The sequence below is a fragment of the Varroa destructor genome, unplaced genomic scaffold, assembly GCF_002443255.2.
Source record: "Varroa destructor unplaced genomic scaffold, Vdes_3.0 BEIS01000007.1, whole genome shotgun sequence".
NCBI lineage: Eukaryota > Metazoa > Arthropoda > Arachnida > Mesostigmata > Varroidae > Varroa > Varroa destructor.
In genome coordinates, this window is record NW_019211460.1 from 31442681 (window position 1) to 31461656 (window position 18976).

At 45.4% G+C, this 18976-nt stretch overlaps 1 protein-coding gene across 1 annotated transcript in view; it reads left to right on the forward strand.

Moving 5' to 3' along the window:
- Window positions 1-1148: 1148 nt before the first annotated feature.
- LOC111255027 (dual specificity protein phosphatase 5-like) overlaps window positions 1149-18976 on the forward strand; it is a 67295-nt gene continuing 49467 nt past the window's right edge. Inside the window, exon 1 of the mRNA XM_022816655.2 lies at window positions 1149-3940. Within this exon, the coding sequence (XP_022672390.1) occupies window positions 3250-3940 (691 nt within the window). The 5' untranslated portion in view covers window positions 1149-3249. The remainder of the gene's footprint in view (window positions 3941-18976) is intronic.

The following is an 18976-nucleotide window of genomic DNA, read 5'->3' on the forward strand; positions in this document are numbered from 1 at the left end:
TATCATTGCGAACTATTGAACGCTTTCGAGCTGTCGAACTTATGTCTATAACTGTTTTTTAGGCGTCCCAATTGCTATTCAAAGAGTTTATAAGCGTCCTTGTAGATAAGTAACATCCTACGAAAATATGGCCACCAGATGGCGTAGATGTGGTACGACGAAGGTAACAAGGGTAAGGATCGTCGCATTACTGACAACGAAATCAGTAACCGGATTAAGACGCACTCTTCCGTTGACCTTTTGAAACGAGGGCTTCGTTTATCGTGTTCAGACGTTTTGCAGGGATAATTGTACGAAACCAGATACACTGATTTTGATAAAAGGTTCTTGGGATGTGAAGCCACCACATTTATTATTTGTTTCGCAATTAAATTATTGAAGCTATAGGCATCTTACAGGAAAAGCACTTTCTGAAAAGAAGATAATTGTCGGCCTCATCCGTCTATAATCACCTTTCCCTCGATGACAGGTTGTGTCCACCTATTCGATGAACAGTCTCGAGGTACGCTACGCACAACCAGTTGACTAGTATTGTATAGGAAGCATTAAACGATCTTCCAAAATATTTGCAAACAATACAAAAACTATCATTATTATTTTTGGCGCAAATCCATGTCCGATACATTGCATTGATGCTGGTACGCACGTGTTAGTGTTTGTGCGTATCTCAAAACGTCGCTTTCCATTGCTTCCTACTGACTTCTAACTTGACTCGCGTTTTTATCCCTCCAATATCCACTCGAGGGACAGCCATGAAGCCTTATTTCACGGTTCCTGTACTATAAACGCTAACTTGCGTCACGATTTAGCATTATGTTGCTAACTATTACAACTAAAACAATTCGTACCCACATGCACGTAGAACTTTATTTTCGTTGTAATGAAAAGACATTTTTTAAATCTTTCCGCTTTTCTCTGACCGGCTTTTTACCCTCGCCTACTGCTCCGAGTGAGCACCCTTGAGTCGATCGGCCGTCGATCGTTGGGCGCGCGGGGGATCTAGTCTCGCTCACGGAGGCGGCGTCCCCTCTCACCCTTCTTCGCCTGTACTAGCAGCAGCGGCCATAGCCAGTAGCGCCGTCTGTGTTGCGCCGCGGCTGCCGCTACCGCTGCCTCCGTCTCCCTCAGCCTCTGGCTCACGTTGTCGCCGTTGTGTTTTGTTCGCGTTAGCCCACCGTTCGTCAGTTGTTGCGTGGCCGGCGTGCGGAGTAGATCGCGTGCCCATTGTGGCGACGCGCTAAGGTTCGTCGTCGACTTCGTCGTCAGTGTGTGTAGTGTTTATGCTGCTGTGCCGTTAGCACGGTTACAGTGAGCCTGTCTCTCCACCCAAACACCCACCCATCCATCCCTAACCTGAGTGCCAATGGCGGCGAGTGATGACGAATGACGAGAAATAATCGTTAAAAGGAATAAAAACAACGAGCAAGCTTTCGTCAGTTTTCAGTTCTTTTGACTACTTATTATCGTGGTATTACGGTCCAAATGGTAATCGTGCATCAAAGCGATTATTTGCTACGCGCATTGTGGATATAGTTCAATGGTACTATAGCAACGCTTTTCTGTGTTACATATTTCGTTTGCTATTCAGTGCTACGTTACTACTTTGTAGTGAACGCTGCTACGATACGAAATACTATTATTATGATTGTTAGCATTAATACGATCACCGTAGTTGTTTCACTAATATCACATGGTTGACTATTACCGCTGCCGTCGCGACACAATTCGACTGATACTAGTTGCAGCAGTAATAAAAAAAAGGCATTATTCTCGATGTTACATATCATATCGAAACAAACGTGACACGCGATATCGTCCTGTGTAATGTTGACCTACTCGTATATGGCATCGTTTCGTAGTTGCATAGATTCGCAGCGGTTGAGAAGTTCTAACAGTGATATAACAGTGAAGTCGTCGTGCCTTGCTGCTGCTGCTGCTGCTGCTACTACTGGTGCTGCTGGTGCTGGTGCAATTCCTACGTGAGAAAGACCGAGCTATATATGTATATATACGACGTAGGGATGTGTGGGAATGTAGCATTTGCTAGTGAGGAATCTATCTGTCTCGGTAGCACAACTACATCTCAGTGACGGGAACAAGACTGGTCACAGCATCTACGGCAGTGTTAGATAGGTCGTGCTGTGCTATCTCCAATTGCCTGTTGTATTGCTACAGCCAGCTCACATCATCGCTGCTACTACGAGCCGCCGCAGCAGCAGCAGCAGCAGCAGCAGCAGCAGCAGCATCCATTGAAGGAACGAAGCTGAGCTATCGATCCTCTTGACGAACGGAAGCGAAGCTGTGTAAGCCAGTGTGTCTGGTTGTGCGCTAAGTGCTAATCGGAGACGAAGGTGAACAGAATAGGACAGGCAAGAAGACCAAGCTGCACTTTTTGAATGCTGGTGATATCGAAGTGAAAATATCTTCAGCCAGAGATATGTCTCTGTATCTATTATCTACTAGCCGTAGATGTTTAGTCTTCTTCGTGTGCGATATCATTACTGCTATCGTAATAGTGACTGTTATTACAACAGCTTCAACAATTCGTGTGTAGAGAATGTGCGTGAGAGTGCTTACTTGTTGAGGGTGTATCGTATGTCTTTACTTTTCTTCTGCGTTCGTCTCAGTTCCTCTCGCTCGAGGAGTTCGATTCTCGCGAGAGTTTCCGCATCACGTCGTAGCTTATCATCGTCAATCATCAGTCAATCAATCAATCGTGTAGAATCGCTGTTTGTTTTAGTTGGTTGCCTATCGTTGAAACCAGCACAGAAGCAGGATCAACGCGATACTGGACAACAACGGCGTGCGACATCGTGTTCGGTGGTGCTTTTGTGTCTGGCAAATACAATCTGGTACAAAATTTGTACCATTTTTTTGTCTCTACAGTAATTTGTGCGATAACGGCGGTGGCCGCAACGGCAGCAGCGGCAGCGTCGACGGAACGCTGCATGATCTAATAGGCCGTGGTGTCTAGTCGTCTTGGACGAATGTTGTTGACATGGTTTGAAGGCGGAGCAAATCCTTGTTACGTTGCAAATGTTCATTCTCGAGAACTGTAAACGTACGTAGTTGTCCCTAGCGAAGCAGTGGGTTAAATGTCAACGTAATACCATCACATCGTCCACCCTCACAATAGCCGAATCAGAATCGTATCTATCCTCCAGCACGGCTTAAACTCTGTACCCTTCCGCCCCCACTTCCGTCGTCCTTCTTCATCCGTACAATTAGCGTTGCGGAGACGGCCGTCCGATGCCACTGCTTCTGCAGTCGCCTGGCATGTTCCTCTGTGGCGGCAAGGGAAGTAGTGCTGCCAAGGGCCCGCCGCGTTCCCCGGGGCCTCATCTCGGGACGCTCGGGCCACACCTGGCCGCCCACCACCATCATCAACAGTCGTTCCAGGTGGTGATGGCTCTGTCGTTCTCGTGCGAGAATCTGCGCAACCATCTCGAGGATTCGTTGGCGTCGCCGCTGCGACAGCGAACTGTGTCGGCAACAAATACGAATTCAGTGACAGGAGCGGCAGCGCCGACGGCGACGACAATAAACACTACGACCGGGTCGGCGGTGGCAACGAGCGCGGGGGCGCCTGTGACAAACCTCGCAGTACCCCCAACAACAGCTGAGGACGCGGAGCAACGCATCCTCATCCTTGACTGCCGGCCATTCTTAGCCCATTCTGAGCGGCGGATCGGAGGTTCCGTTAACGTTCACTGTCCGGCCATCCTTAGACGGCGGCTCGGTAACAGACTGCCTTTACGGACAGTTATACCCGACCGGGAAGTGCGCGACAGACTTCTAGCAGGACTCTATTCGCCTGTCGTACTATATGAAGAGGCAACGTGTACACCCGGGTCACAGCAACAGCAGGATTCGATGGCAGCATTCGTCGCCAGATGTCTACAAAATGAAGCTGGAGTTAGCAGTGTTTACATTCTTGAAGGTATGTCCATAAACGCTACTTTGATTGCATAGAAGAACAGGTAAAAAGACACTCGTATCTTTATATGTAGACAGGCTTAATAATGCTGTTGGCATGGTGTTTGTACTCGTTTTACACAACTAGATATATTCTATGTTTTCTCAAATTGAAAAGAAGAATCATAGCTGAAATGCGTAATCAAATAATTATAACGAAAGCCTGATTGTTGTGCTGGCCTGTGAAAAAGCGTAGAGACGAGGCGATAACGCACACGAAGAGAGTAAACACAATATAGAATAGCAAAAAAAATGTGGGCTGGAAAAAGAGGCTATTTAAAAGTGAAACTATAGCCCTATTTGAATCGAAAAAGACGAAAGGAAGTTCGATATCTGAATATATATTCATTGTGTGCGACCAGTCCGTATGACGTCCATCCATGGACATGTGTACGTACCGTGGATACCTAGTGTTCAGCTTTTGCGCCCAAAAGAAGTAATATTGTTGGGTAGGTGAAGCCTCTAAAATCTTATCCTACGTTTTTGGAGAAGCCGAAGCAAGCAGGGTGTAGTTTTGATGGTGTACCGCATTAAACCGAAATCGGTGTTTACAGAATAATTTAGGAACACCCTATTGACAGACAGATCTATTGTCGAATCATTGAAATCAAACAATCGAGTAAATTGTTTGCGTTTACCAAAATGGGCCAGCATAAAAAATTCGGACATCGGATCCTAGCATACTATAAGATTTTCGATTACGTCAAGATGTGAGTAAATTGGAGTAATCGGATCATTCTAAGACTAGAGTTAAACAATATAGGTGTCCGTTAAAGCTCGATGAATAAACTTGGTGGCTCCAATAGAAATGCTGTTTTTTTGTGCATTATCTTACGAAAAACAATCACTGAAGACAAGCTGAATGAACGATGTACACAGATGACGAAAATCATCACAGTTTCTGATCACCTGATCGATGATGACGATGATTTATTATAAAACTACTTTCTTCTGTATCACAATGCGTTATTGTGAGGTAGATCAATGTAATTAATCTTGCTGCGATCGAAATAGGCGCAAAGGCCTATCGTGATCACTTTCCCAATTGACAGACGGGACACAGCGGAGCACTATGGACATTTGGGTTAGCAATTATCAACGCCTATACTGCAAGAATTTTGAAGTATGCATGTACGGCTAGAAATCACTAATCATATATGTGGTCGTTGCCTCTTACCTTTGCTGCTATCGGTTGATAGCGTCTGTATGGCTTTTCTAGCCGGAGTATTTCCAGGTTATTACTGATATTGCCAGTATAGATCTAGTAACCATAATGAGGATATGCATTTATACTTTGCCAGTGTATCTGTGTGGCAATTATTTTGATCGTAGCATACGTACACTTGTGATTAGTACAGTAAAGATCGTATTGAGAAAGCGCTGACTACTGCCGCTGTTACTCGTTAGCGAGGACGTGTTATGCTGGGTGAGTGCGTCTTTTTCTCTGTCTACAATGGGTAGCACCGTCTGGTGGATTATCCACTATGTAGCAAGCAGTCTGCTTTGTGGCCGCATGCCCACCGGTATTCCGCTGCACAGACGGCAACAATATAGACTTCGGCAACGCGCGTTTTTAACTTGCGTCTGCGATCTGCCAGACGATCTACGCGGCGCACAGCGAGGCATGCCAAGAACACCTATGACAGCGGCAGCAGTGATGGCTTTTGGCGATACGGTTGCGCACATCACGACCGAGGAGTTCAGGGAAGTGCACTTATTAGTTTGTTCATTCGACTATTTTGTGCGTATATATAGGGGCAGAAAGGGGACTGGAAAAGAGTCGTTATTGCACGTGGGCAGTCGACCGAAAGAAACTGTTCCATGGTCGAACCTTCAACTGTGCGCGGGTCATCGGTAAGCACTTGCGAATCTAACAGTTGACATAGTCATATCGCTTCAAGTCGGCTATGTTTAATTAGCCGCAACGAATTGTCGGCGATTGTTTTCGACATCACTGAGCCGCTGGCATTGACATATGGACGCTCGTATTCGTGGCCGTTCCTATGGTCAAACGTTACGTGTGTATCTGCGCGTGTAGCGTTTATGTATACCTGTCTATATGACTGCAGAAGATGGCATCTTCGAAGATCGAACTAGCGCGGCCATTTATAGCTTCGTCGCTATCGGCCATAGTCGACTGGTTGATTATTGATTCAGTAGTGGTAAGTGATGACGTCGGTGAGCATAATGGTTCTCGTCGCTGCCGCCGCCGTTTGCTATTGTCAGCTAGCAACAAAGGTCAGCTCCACGTGAATCGTTCATTCATTCATTCATTCATGCCGTTGGCCATCGTCCGTCCGCTCGACGGACAACTGGCAACACACCAGCGGCCAATACCACGTTGATTCATTCACGCAGAAGAAGCAACAGTAACAATATGAAACAGGGGGATATTGGCAGAAAAAAAAAAAAAAAACGAAAAATTAAGCGTCAGAGGTCCACCTTTGTCTTACATCGAACTGCATTATCAGCAGTTGTAAGACTGTCGCTGTTGTTGCCTCTGCTATAATCATCAACTTCCGACCATACTGTAGCCAGTTAGATTATAACGCAAAAACAACTAGTGGGAAGCTTTCTTCTGCCGTTCGGCGTTGACCGAGCCATATGTGTATCCTTTCCGTTGCTTCCTTGCCACGTTGGGGGATAAGATTCGCAGCGGGTCAGCGCTGTTGATTCGAGTTGCAGTACTCTGGCTGCTTGTAGCTTCCGCCGTTTGATTTCGGCACAGAAAAAAGCTTGTGAAGCTAATGGCCGGACAGATACGGCCGGACGCACGAATCGTATAGCTGATTGATGAGCAAAGTAAAGATGAACACGTTACACGCAATGTATCTGGCTGCAGGTAGTAATGGTGGTTTCGAGAGCTGTAACAGCGGTAGAATAAATGAAAATAATTTCACGAGGCAACACGAGGGCAAAAAGTGACTTTGGCTAGCATACGAACTGGGGCTAATAGGAACGGATTACCGTGTCATATGATATGGTATTGTTATTACTATTATTGCTGGTTTGCGGTACGAACAACTGATGCGGAATCTCATTTTTGCCGCCTATGCGTGACGAAGTGTGAAAGTAAACAAAAAGATGCAAGATACGTACGAATGGGCTATGTGTAATTTTAATAAATGACAATAACGTTTTGGCGTGCGATACTCTCGTGCCAGGTAACGCGACGTCTGGCCTATTCTCCTCCATTCAACTTTATTCTGATGATGCTTGATCGTTGGTTTTTGCCTCATTTGTTGTTAGAGCGGCAAACGTTTTCTCTGCTGATCATTTTCGACGACTTCGTCGTATTTAGTGTGACGATTAACACGGACTGTCGTAGTTTGTCGCCGTACAGTCGATAGCCGCCATGCCCGCCGGCAATACTGGCCCCCCACCACTTTCTACCAGATCTGTTTATCAACAACTGCTCCAGTGGCGTTGCATTACCCTAGTCTGCCCCGCCGCTATACGGCGTCGAAAGTTCCTGATGCAACGACGCGAGAGCTGGCCTGTCGCAGCACTTCTCTATGTGACCGCTGTGTTATTGTAGCAAAAGCAGCTGACGCACAAGACGCTGGCGGCGGCAACTTGAGCGATGCTAATAACAGCGACAGCTGTCTGGACTGTAGTAGTAACAGCAGTCTCATTCAAGTTTTCATCGGACGCCGTCGCCACCAGCAGTTGCGACGGGCGTCGAAATCAGCCAGCGAACATGTAACTCACCAGTCGACTGCAATTACGTTCGTTGACTTAATAATTCAGTTATCGCTGGTAACAGTGTGAGTGTAATTTCAGCCTATCGTTACTGCTCAATGCAAGAACGTTATTGCTATTATTTTTTAGTCGAGGGCTAGCCACGGTGTGGTACCTATACAATGTTAGTATAATCTATTGTTCACTATGGGGAACGTTTCATGTGCGCCTATTACTATTGTCGTCGCTGTTTTCGACATTGACGTTGTTGATATGAGATCGTCGCATCGCCGAATCGGCCGCGTTCAGCGTTGCTAAAACCAAATAAAGCATTGTCGCCTTCAGTGTGTCTCCGAGAGCTGCTCACATGCAGGAACAGCGGGTAGCATGTAAGACTACTTTTTCCAGTAATGTCATGCAGCCGCAAGCGCAACTTGTCACAGCAGTAGCCGCTGAATTGACAAAACGAGGTGGTTCGTTCCTACATAATCGTCTCATTCATACACTGTTCAATATGTTGATCAAATATTACATGTCTTTTCTTAAAGCCGACGGCCCGCGTTCACTCCTTGCTCCGGCTAGACGAAATTCGTCGGATGCGCTGACATAGCTTCAGCACGGACAGGAGACTTGTTATCGCTACTGTTATGCTGTCAGTGGTTTTTTCCACTACACAGCACGAAAGACGGCAAAACAGTACATACAGATATTGTATTTGCCAGCCTTTATCAGCTATCATCGTATTCTTACGTACGATTCACGATTCTGATTAACACGGTTAGCGCACGCGCTGCACCAATAACTTGCACTTATCTTAATTGATTTAGTTTTTGTATGGCTACCGCACAAAACGTACGCGTACCGTGCAGCTGGCTGATTCACGAACGGCTAAACGACTAATTTTATTTTGCAATCGGGTCCTATACATACAGGATTCGTCGAAAAATAAATACCGAAGGGAGAATCTGACCACGTCACCAAAACTTCGTCACCCTTTGATTGTGACCGTTTGCTGTTTACCGTTCTAATCAGCCTGGGACGGCACAACTGTTGCGGGCGAGCCAACAGGTTGGGCTTTGCAGTATCTGTCCTTATATTCGCTGTCGAAGGCCTGCTATCGAACGTGTGTTTAATAGCCGGCGAAGACAAAGAAAATCACCAGTCATCTTCATCGTCACCGCGATGATATAACTGGTGGGACACACTTCGTGTATCCGAAACTAATAGGCTTAGTGGTAATAGTAGTGCTAGCAGCAGCAGCAACTGTAATTATACTGAAATTTAATCATTTCTCTTTTTTGGGACTCGCTTTTCTCGGCTTTTGATACGTGTGTATCTCTTCCTTTTACGGATCAGCCGTTGTCGTGCTCGCTACTCTGTTCTGTCCTATTCTTACCACGTTTCAAACGTTACCGGGCTGCTAACAGCGGCAGTAACACAGAATAAAATAAGCGATATGGTATTCTTTCACATGATTGGCGAATGCCTGCCGACTGGAACCGTCCGTATACGAGTTGTAAACATTGCTGGATGAAGCATTCTATTCACATCTATATATCGCATTATAGTAGTCCATCGCCCTGCGTAGTGTACCGGCAACATTGGCTTGCTGTTGGGTACGCTCCTTCTTACGGATGTTCCTTTAGACTGTTGCGTCTCATTCGGTTCAATCGGCTATGCTATGCCATCGCCGGCGACCGACGTCAGATTTCATGGTTCTGCTACTGCTGATGGCGGCACTGGTGACGCTATAACGTGGGCGGCCGGCTAGGTGCATGTATAATCTGCTTTGTCGTCTCCGAATTTCCGAATATGAACGAACCAGCGAATCAACGAGACGGAAGAGCCAACGAACGCGATGAGTTAACATCGTGCTAAGCAGCGGTAGCAGGATACTATAGCGTAGCAAAAGTACAACGAATCGGCTCTTTGTTCGGCTGTCTGACCAGTTCACGGGGATGGGGTTCGTGCGTCGTTGACAAACGAGTGTGGTTGGCTTCCAGGGCGGTGCGGTTGATTGTCCAGACGCTGCGTTCACGCTTGTAATGACGACAATTTTGTACTCGGCCACACAAATCCCGAAAAAGGTAGCAATAGACGGAACTAGATTTTCTATTTCTAGAAATCAAAGAAACATGAAAGGCCGAAAAAGAAAATTTGTTACATATTTTTGCGCTAAAACTGGAGACTTAAAATATACAGGACAAGGCTAAGGTGAGAATAACTTCGAATGAAAAAAAAAAGAAGGACCATTCGTGGGAATAACGTAATGTGTGCATTGGTTTCTCATCTTGTAGATCTTAGCTACCGTTACATTAGCACATTGTTATAGGTTATCTAATTCGAAACCGGTTTATGGGTAATTGTTATTATAGGCCTAGACAGTCACTTGATCCGAGTGAAAACTCAACTTTTCATGACTTCATATTTATATATTTTAAATTATTACTATAGACTAGCTAGCTTTTGCAGGCTTTATCAGCCACCCGTTGCCCACTTCAGTTATTGATTTGTTCACTTATTTATTTATCGCTATATCGCTCTCAAACCCTGCGCATTTACAATGCGGTGCCTGGCCGTGATGCCTCACGAACCGCTTGTCGAAATATGCCCTATATTGAATGGCTTAATTTTACTCAACATACCTCGCTTTTATTTGCTTCCCATAGGCGACCGTAGAACTATTAGCGGAGAGATCTGTCTCAACAACAGCACGAGGTCGTCTGTATTACTAACACGCCATGTGGATGGCGCCATGTATGCCGTAGTAGTTTTTCGGCCTATTGTTGTTATTGTCATCATCATTGCTGCTTAGCGTTTGCAGTCTGCCGTAATGGTCCAGCTCATTGATGGTTGGTGCGCTGGTGTACCACGTCAGAACAGCTACTGGCCTCGTCCTTCAATGTTGTCATTGTCAGTCGAGGCTGTGTTCGCCATCGCCAGGGAGATCGTCGACGACTTCTGCTCCTGCTGCTGCTGGGCAGGAACTGGTATGGTGTAACACACTGGTTCCCGTAACCGTGTTCATTCTCTGGCAACATCAGCGTTTGCAGTGACAGATCCGCGATCAAAACCTGCACAGGATGTGTACTGCCGACGCTGGCGAAGCGATGCACGAATCGAGCATGTCCAACGTTGCTACTTCGTTCACTTTTTCTATAATTCCATAGCCTGCCGTTTCTGCAGTGTTGCACTCGCGGGATCACGAATTTAAAGCTGCTGCCATGGCGCCGATCATCGCAAAATAGTGCTGCTGTATCGACAAAAGAACACTGGCTGAGTTTTGTTGATGATTGGGTGAGCGTGTGCTGAAATGTCAGCTGGCTCTGCGGTGCTCCTTCCTGTACTGTTCTAGGGCTAACTTATATGGCTTAATAAAGGGGGTTTACAGGGGCTTTGTCTCACACAGACTAAAAGCGCGACAACCGTAGCAGCGTAGAAAGATTTTAGGTGGAAAGAGGGTGGCATTGTCATGAAGGAAGAGACAAGTTGACTTTCTTCCAATGCTGCAAAAGTTACGGCAAAACGAGATACGAATCATGATGGTGTTTGTTGCTGGTGAAAAGGCCGGTTTTTCGCAGCGGTGGCTGCCGGCCAATGACCACAGCAACAGTGCATTACACAGATAATGCAAGTATAGCAGTTGGGTATAAAAACAACGAGAGGTAAGCAGAAAGCCCGACAAAAGTATAAAGAAAGAGTACGTGCATGCGTAAACGAACAATAAATCAATTTTCTCCAAATGTTTTTATCCCTTCGCCACGGCCATGTCTTCTGTGGCATTAACTCAGCATAAGTATTTTCTGCACTAAATTCCATGACATCTGGCTAGCACTGCGATAGTTCCCGTAGCTAGACGAAGGAAAGATAAACTGCCAAATCTAGGTGTGTATCTGTGTGACTCCGTGAGTGTGTGTGTACATTATGTAGTGATCGAATACAATATGTGAAATAAAAGCAGTACACGAAAGGATGGCATAGAAATATTATAGAGAACATGTCCCCGTTCAGGCTAAACCTGCCGCGTTTGCTTCCCTCTCTAGCCCATTGTGTTCCCGGAGAGGAAAAGGTGGTAATAAAGGAACTGCAGTATATTAGGTTTTAATGACAAAATACATAATACAGATCCCCAAGAACGGATAAACGACGGCGGCATAATAGGAATAGCGCCGCTCCATGGTACCGTCACCATTTTTGGCGGGCACCGAGGAAAGAGAGCATATTTTTGTAATAATAGAACGTGTGTAGCCGCATTCGTTATAAACACAGACAATTGTGTACGGTATTTGGGTCGTAGTTAACAGGCGACGCCGCCGTTAGTCTGAGAATGCTCATACTTGAGTGAAATACACAATATGCACGAATTTAGGTACCGTTACACACACCGAAACGGTCGTTCAATTACGTTGAAATCACGTCACCTCTTCATTTATTTCCTGAAACCGTCTGCGGTGAACGGCAGCATTCGTTATTTTATTTATATTATATTTATTTCATAATGCGCGCTATTTTTTGCTCGACACGCAATGAAATTATCTGTGAAAAACGGCTGTTATCAGGTACTTAAATCGTAACGTTTTTAAATGTTATTTGCGTACAGCGTAGAGCTTTGTTGCTGCTGCTGTCATTGTTGCAGTATACGCACGTATGTATATGGTGGCCATAATCTTCTTGTGGCCATAGACTACTACGAAAGCTATTGTCGCTAACTATAAAAAACTTCAAGTGGGTTTGTTATAGAGGAAACGATGCATTTTATGACATTTAACGATATTGTTGCTGACCATATCGATAGATGATACTGGTCTATCACGGGACATTACTGGTTTGGTGGAGCCATCCATGTAATCAGCAACGATAATCGACCATATCGGGCCGCTAGCTGTGGTCGATCCGTTAGAGCACCGATGTTTAGTCGCTACAGACTAAACATTGACGGAATCCTATAAAATTCAAGGCAAACCTTAACCTAGGAAGATTCAAGTATTCTAATAAAACGAGACTTATACGACTGTAAATAGATAGATAGGCTTAAACACTGATCTCAAAACGGACGGTTACTCAAACATTCAGACGACTGCGCTTGCTCTTAGGAGCGCTATTATTATTATAGCATCTGCGTGGCGTCGTCTCAGCAGATTCTTCGTTTCAAGGTGCTTTATCAAAACGCAAATCACCGTGGACTACGGCCTCAGCAACCGATCTAACGGCAGCTGCAGCGGCCCTAGCGAAGCAATCTGTATCCTTTTTTCAGGCCCTCTTTTATTTTGTTGCGACCGTTTGCACTATATGGCAGCACTAGTGTTAGCGAAATGAACGGGCCCGTTTGCCCAACGAGAGCTGTCGAGCCGTCAGTCGGTTCGTGCAATAATGGTTCCGTTTGTTGTTGCCATTTGACTTGTGTCGTGCTTGGTGACACTGCTGTCAGATATATTGTCGCGGTAGAAGTGGCTGTCTTCGCTGTCGATCTAGCTGCTGGCTGGCTTGCTGATACAATGAAAGCGTCTATGGTGCGGCACGGAATGATTGTACAATCGGCCCAGCTGCACATACACTCACACGCATGTACATCTGAGGTGATGCTGGTTGCTTTACGTTTAATTGGCTACCGGAGTTAGCACAGCTCGCTTTCTGTGCGTTGTGCTAATATGAGCAGCGTTTTTTCGGCTGCTGCTGCTGCTACCGCCGTTGTCATTTTAAGAACAACCCACTTTTATGTGTCCATAAGCCTGTTTGCCTGCGTAGGATCGGCTGCTGCTGCTGCTGCCAGGAACGCCACAGCAGGGTAACACTGCAGAAAGGAGAGGAAAAGGAGCTGGTCGATTGGTACCTTAACCCTACTGGCTGCTACCGGTGGGACTAGAGCGGATTGGTACTTGGCGCTGGGATAGTCAGCTCAGCCTGCCGACTAGCTAGATCTAAACTGGAAAAACGTATAGCTGTGATGTAGGCAATATGACCCGCAACAGGCTGGCTTGCTACCTTATCACTTCCTGTGGAACCTTTTTTACTGCTTCGCGTCGTTGCTCTGGTGCTCGTGATCGCCGCTATTGGTGACCGTTGCTGTTGCCTTTGCTGCTGTGGTCATTGTTGTTATTGTCGTTCTCCATAGTCGATGACGTCGACACTGGTCAGTGTACCGTGGCCATCGCCACAAGCAGCGTGAATCTATCTCGGGCTCCACGTACGTTTCTACCGTCATTGACGACATCCGCCACTATAACAGCGGCGGCAGCACCATCACCAGAACTATCTCAATCGTTACAAGCAGTAACTACATCAGAACAGCTGGCTATACTTGGCACGAACGAATAGGAGTCCTTTTTTCACAAAATACGCCCGCAGGGGAACCCTTGCGATTTTGCCAAGGAACAGATGGTAACGAAAAAACAAACATGGAAAAATAAATTTTCGTTGAAAAACGCTCTAACCAGCTAGTTGACAGCTAGTCTAACAACTAGTTGACTCCTGCGCAGGCTGCGAATAATAATATGAATGAAATAGAATATCTCGTGTGCTAAGAATAAGGGAAAAAGGAGAAGCACGATAAAAAAATCTTCTATCTTCTATGTTCAGGTTAACTATGGAAAAATACGAGACTGCAGCGGCCGGTGCGAGCTACACAAAAGAGCAGGTTTTATCCTTTTCTGCCAAATGTAGTCAGCTGTTTTGCTTTTCGATGCGGTTGATCTTGCAGCGAATTGTGACAGTGGGAAGAAAAAAGAAATACGTCTTGTCACGTTAGCTGACGTCTTTCAAAACATTACTGCAAGCAATTTCGTCGTCGTATATAGATATTTGCTCTATTATTCGCGCTGATGGACCAGTTGGTTAATGAGCGGTGCAACCCTGATCGTTGAAAATTCTGCCATTTCTACACCGTTTTCATTCAAAAAAAAAAGCCTCCAAGTGGTGGAGCACGTTAATCTAGCATTGTTTACTTTTGAGAGCGTTGTCCGTTTGAAGTGTCGATATCAGATACAACTGCAATAGCAGCAAAACAGACGTGATATCCTCACTGCTACGAACGCTCAATGTTGGGGTTTTTCGAACGCGCTTTTTGTAACAAGCAATTGCTTTGGGAACAATCATACGCGATTTTTCTGCGCTTTGGGCTAAAATGATGTTGAATAAGACGGAATTTATCGATTTGCACTCATATACGAGTTAGGCCGGCCTTAATAGATTACTATGTCCGGATCGTGACTGACCATCAGTTCGGTGCCACGTAGAGCTGCCCATGTTGCATGATACAAAGGGTACTCTGGTGTCAGGTATACTTTACTTAAGCTAACCTAAATTGTACCATTATTTGATGAATAGGATCTATGTCGAACCGTCACGAGGCGTACATCTCAAAATGTATTCTTTCTGCTCTAATGAAGTTGCTCTTAAAAAGCCAGCTGCTTTTCGTAGTTAGGGAAGGGCCTTGATTCATAGAAATTAAATGTGCAGCATCTGTTTCATTTTAGTTATAGGAATCCTGCCGTTCCCCATTGCTATTGGACCAGTTTTTTTTTATACTTCTTCGAATTATTATTAGCATCGAAGCATTGTTTAGCGTAAACAGCAGTGGCAAACTAAAAAAAAAAGTTATTACATTTACGAAATGCTTATGTCAATCCCACAGACTACCATGATAGTGCCTCTCACCGGCACGGTACTATCTGCCAAGAAATAAAGATAAAAGCACTAAAAAGAGATAAATTGTGGGTTGATTGTTTGCGTTTTCTTTAGTAAAAGTTCTCTTTAATCCATCCAGGTTTTCGTCACGAACATACATGCATAGATCGCTGCATTAACTATCCAGTGCCTACGTTGCCTTAATTATCTCCTAGCTTTTGACGAGGCTATCTTTCCCTTTAAGTAACGTTATTATTTCGTGCATCCAAAGTCATTTTTCTGTTTTCTTTTTTATCAACTACCTCGAATTTCAGGAAACGCTTGATAAACTTCGACGTAGCAGCAATGGCTCTCACTGAAGTACCTACGACCGCTGTGTATAGCAATAATGGTATACGATTGTTTGCTAATTACTAATAAACTTTAAGCTTACACGTCGAAACGACAGCAGTCGAGTGCTGCCACCCGAGTGTTAACCTCGACATTAGGCTTGGCAATGGTTTTCGGTGGTAATTTACAGAAGAGATAATCAGACGGAAGGTCCCTGATTCGTTTCGTTGGACTCTGTGACGCAGCAGGGCCGGCTTGGCTTTCTTTTTTCGTTCGCCTTTGGCTTTCGTGAACGGCAGCGGCAGAAGCAAGATGTATAAGAAAGGAAAAGGAGCACGTATCTACTCCAAGTCAACCAGCCAGCCAGCCAGTCAGTCAGTCAGCCAGCGATCCACCGATCGAGCAAGCCATCCCGATCTGAAGCGCAAAAGGCAGTGAGGGTTGCGAGCCCAAGAAAGAAGATCAGGTAGTCGCGCGAGGTAGATGGCCGCCTGCAGGCAACGGGCCGGGCCGGGGGAAGGGGGTAGTGGGGGGAATATACGGGGCGAGGAGGGCCTTGACCCTTGAGAGGCCCCGGTGCGATGCGAGGCAAGCTGTTTCATCTACGTCAAGTAGACGGTCGGTCGGTCGGTCGGTCGGCGGGTCACAGCAGAATCGCCGCTGCGTTCCTTAGCCGATCCAAGCGCTTGCCATGGCCAAACGTTCTGAGCTCTTCGTCAGAACAGCAACGTTAGGCCGGCAGCGGCAAAAACAGGAGAGTAGATCAATAAAAAATGTGGTAGCAGCAGCAGCCACATCAGCGCTAAAAGATGGTGATGGGTTGGTGGGATGGTGTGCGCGCGGCCAGTGCATGTTTTCTGTTCGATGCGGCAGCGGCGGTGGTAGCGCGAACGGAAAGAGGCTATGGGGAACGGTGTTTCTCCTTCTGCTGCTGTTGCTTGATCTTCTATTGCAACCAACGTAGAAAAGGAGCCCATGACTTTCATAGTCGTAGAGCTGGCTAGCTAGTGTCTAACCAAAGGCAACTTATGTTGCTGGTAAGGCAGAGTGAAAAGACGAAAAGAATAGGTACTACTATCGACGTTGTTGATGCTGATGGTGTCGGACTGCTGCAAATGAAGTGGTAGACCAACATGGCAGAAACAGCAGAAAGACCGAGATGAGGCCGTTGATGATGACGACGAATCCGAGATGGGCCCCTCGTAGATGTCCATTAGTGGTCGGTGGATGCTTACCTGCCGCCAGACTAAACGCCAAGAGAAAGGGAAGGAAAAAATCAACTGTGAAAAAGGAACTTAAACGCGGCGCGATAGGGGTAGGCTATATTGGAGGGTAACACCACTGACCTGCAATAACCATCTAGTAGGTCTTCCGCATGATTTTTGATTAACAGATCATGACCAGTGAGAGGCGCATTGACTTCATAATGAAAGCAGCTTTCTTTCAGCAATTCGACCTTATGCGAGCGCTACCCCTAAATTTGTCTGTCGAGAAGTGGTCGTAATAGTTTTTGTTAAGACTAGCCTCTGCCTGCTATTTGTTATGACATGATCCAGGTGCGATTTTCGGCAATACAGAAAATAAAACTATATTGAAAATGCTCCAAGCTATCTGATCAGCACGTTGTTTCCTCTAGCCGATTCATACTTGTTTCTATTTGATATTGTTGCCTCATTGTTATTGCGGTTTCTGCTTTGTCAACGAACATCATCTTGGTTCCGGCAACGTCGTCGATCGGCAGAAGACAACAACAAAGCGCTGAATAACGGAACCAAACGCAGAGAGCACCACCAAGAGGCGCAACGGTTAAGTTTGCTGTACCTAGACCGTTTGCACACGGACCAAAATAGAAACAGTAGCCGGGTCGAACTGCTTGGACCTTTGCAAATGCCAGATGGGAGTTTTTAGAAATCTGTGGCGCCTCTCATCGATAGAAAATAAGAACGAACACCATACCCTCCACAGCTTTGGAATCTGACAGCTAACGTTATGATGTAGAGCACTGGGTAACCAATCGATCGTCCAACCCCAGTCCAAGGTGGATGCCTACGATAGACCGAGCCACTTTTGAGATTGTTATCAGCATTGCAGTTAATACGTTCGATATTGTATATGCGCGTCCACGAGCAACATGTTCCTGTCGCAATATGAAACATAATTATTCCTGAATGCCGGTTTCCTAAATTTTTAGATATTAAACAAAAAAGACTGGCAAACATAATTTTAGGCAGCTACTCGACCGAAATCATCGAAATGAGTCGATTTTTAGGTTTATTACTATGTTTTTAATCAAACTAATTTTTACATGTTCTATATCGTATTGCATGCTTGATCATTCATGTGGAAATTACCAAGTTTTTCTTGGTATTCATTAACCAGGGGAGATCTTCCATAGCTGCAACTTAATGAATGCGCCGTTTTTATACTAAAAGAGACAAGATTCTTGGATTTCAGTTTGTTTGTTCTGCTTCCGTCACTGCTCATAATGAAATAAGGTTTGCTATTATATATACATCATTTTCAACCGGCTTTGCGGAAACTGCAAAGCTGAGATGTTATCTGGACGAAACGCTCCGTCGCTGCTTTTGCTTCTGCTCTTACGGTGTCAGTAGATTTAAGCCGGCTACCTTGACTGTGATGTTTTTCTGTCTACTTTTTATTTTCAGAAAGCTATTCCTTAAACGTTCCACATGGCTTTCGGCCAATATGATTCTCAAAGTGTTTGCAAGGGCATTATGTTATTCAACTGCGGCATTCATTATTAAGTACAGGCTTTAGCCATGAGATCTATTATGTTGTGACGAGTAGTAAAAATCATTCTTGCTAACTGTAAGTTACAAACGGTATTGTAAGGTTTCCTCCTGCCAATAACGAAACGCTGGCCATACTTCACGACAGACCCTTATACGTCTATAAGGATAATGCGTTTACGGCCGACGCGGTTATTTCGGTTGTCCTAAGAAGTTGAAGCTCCGCATATATTGCAACAAGTATTATAAAGCAGCTGATAGCTCTACTCCTGTTTTTTGTTCTGTCATTGTTGGATCACCTTTGGCAATCCCTTCTGTGTGGCATGGCACCATTTAAATTGTGTCGAATATTGATGGATACATGATTGACCTATAAGCTAATCCGATCCGCAATATAGCGATAAATGTACGTCGGTGTTGGTCCGTCGTATGACGACAGACAGATTACTGAATAGAGTTGGAAAATCCCTCTTTTAGACCGAATTCACCCACTAACAACTCTCCATAAACATTCGATGTACGATTTGTTCTATTCCTGCAACAAAGCGCCTTTTTGCTGGCCTAACGCGAACCCACGCGCCTAACGGCTACTGTGGGTGGATGATATAATATAAGAG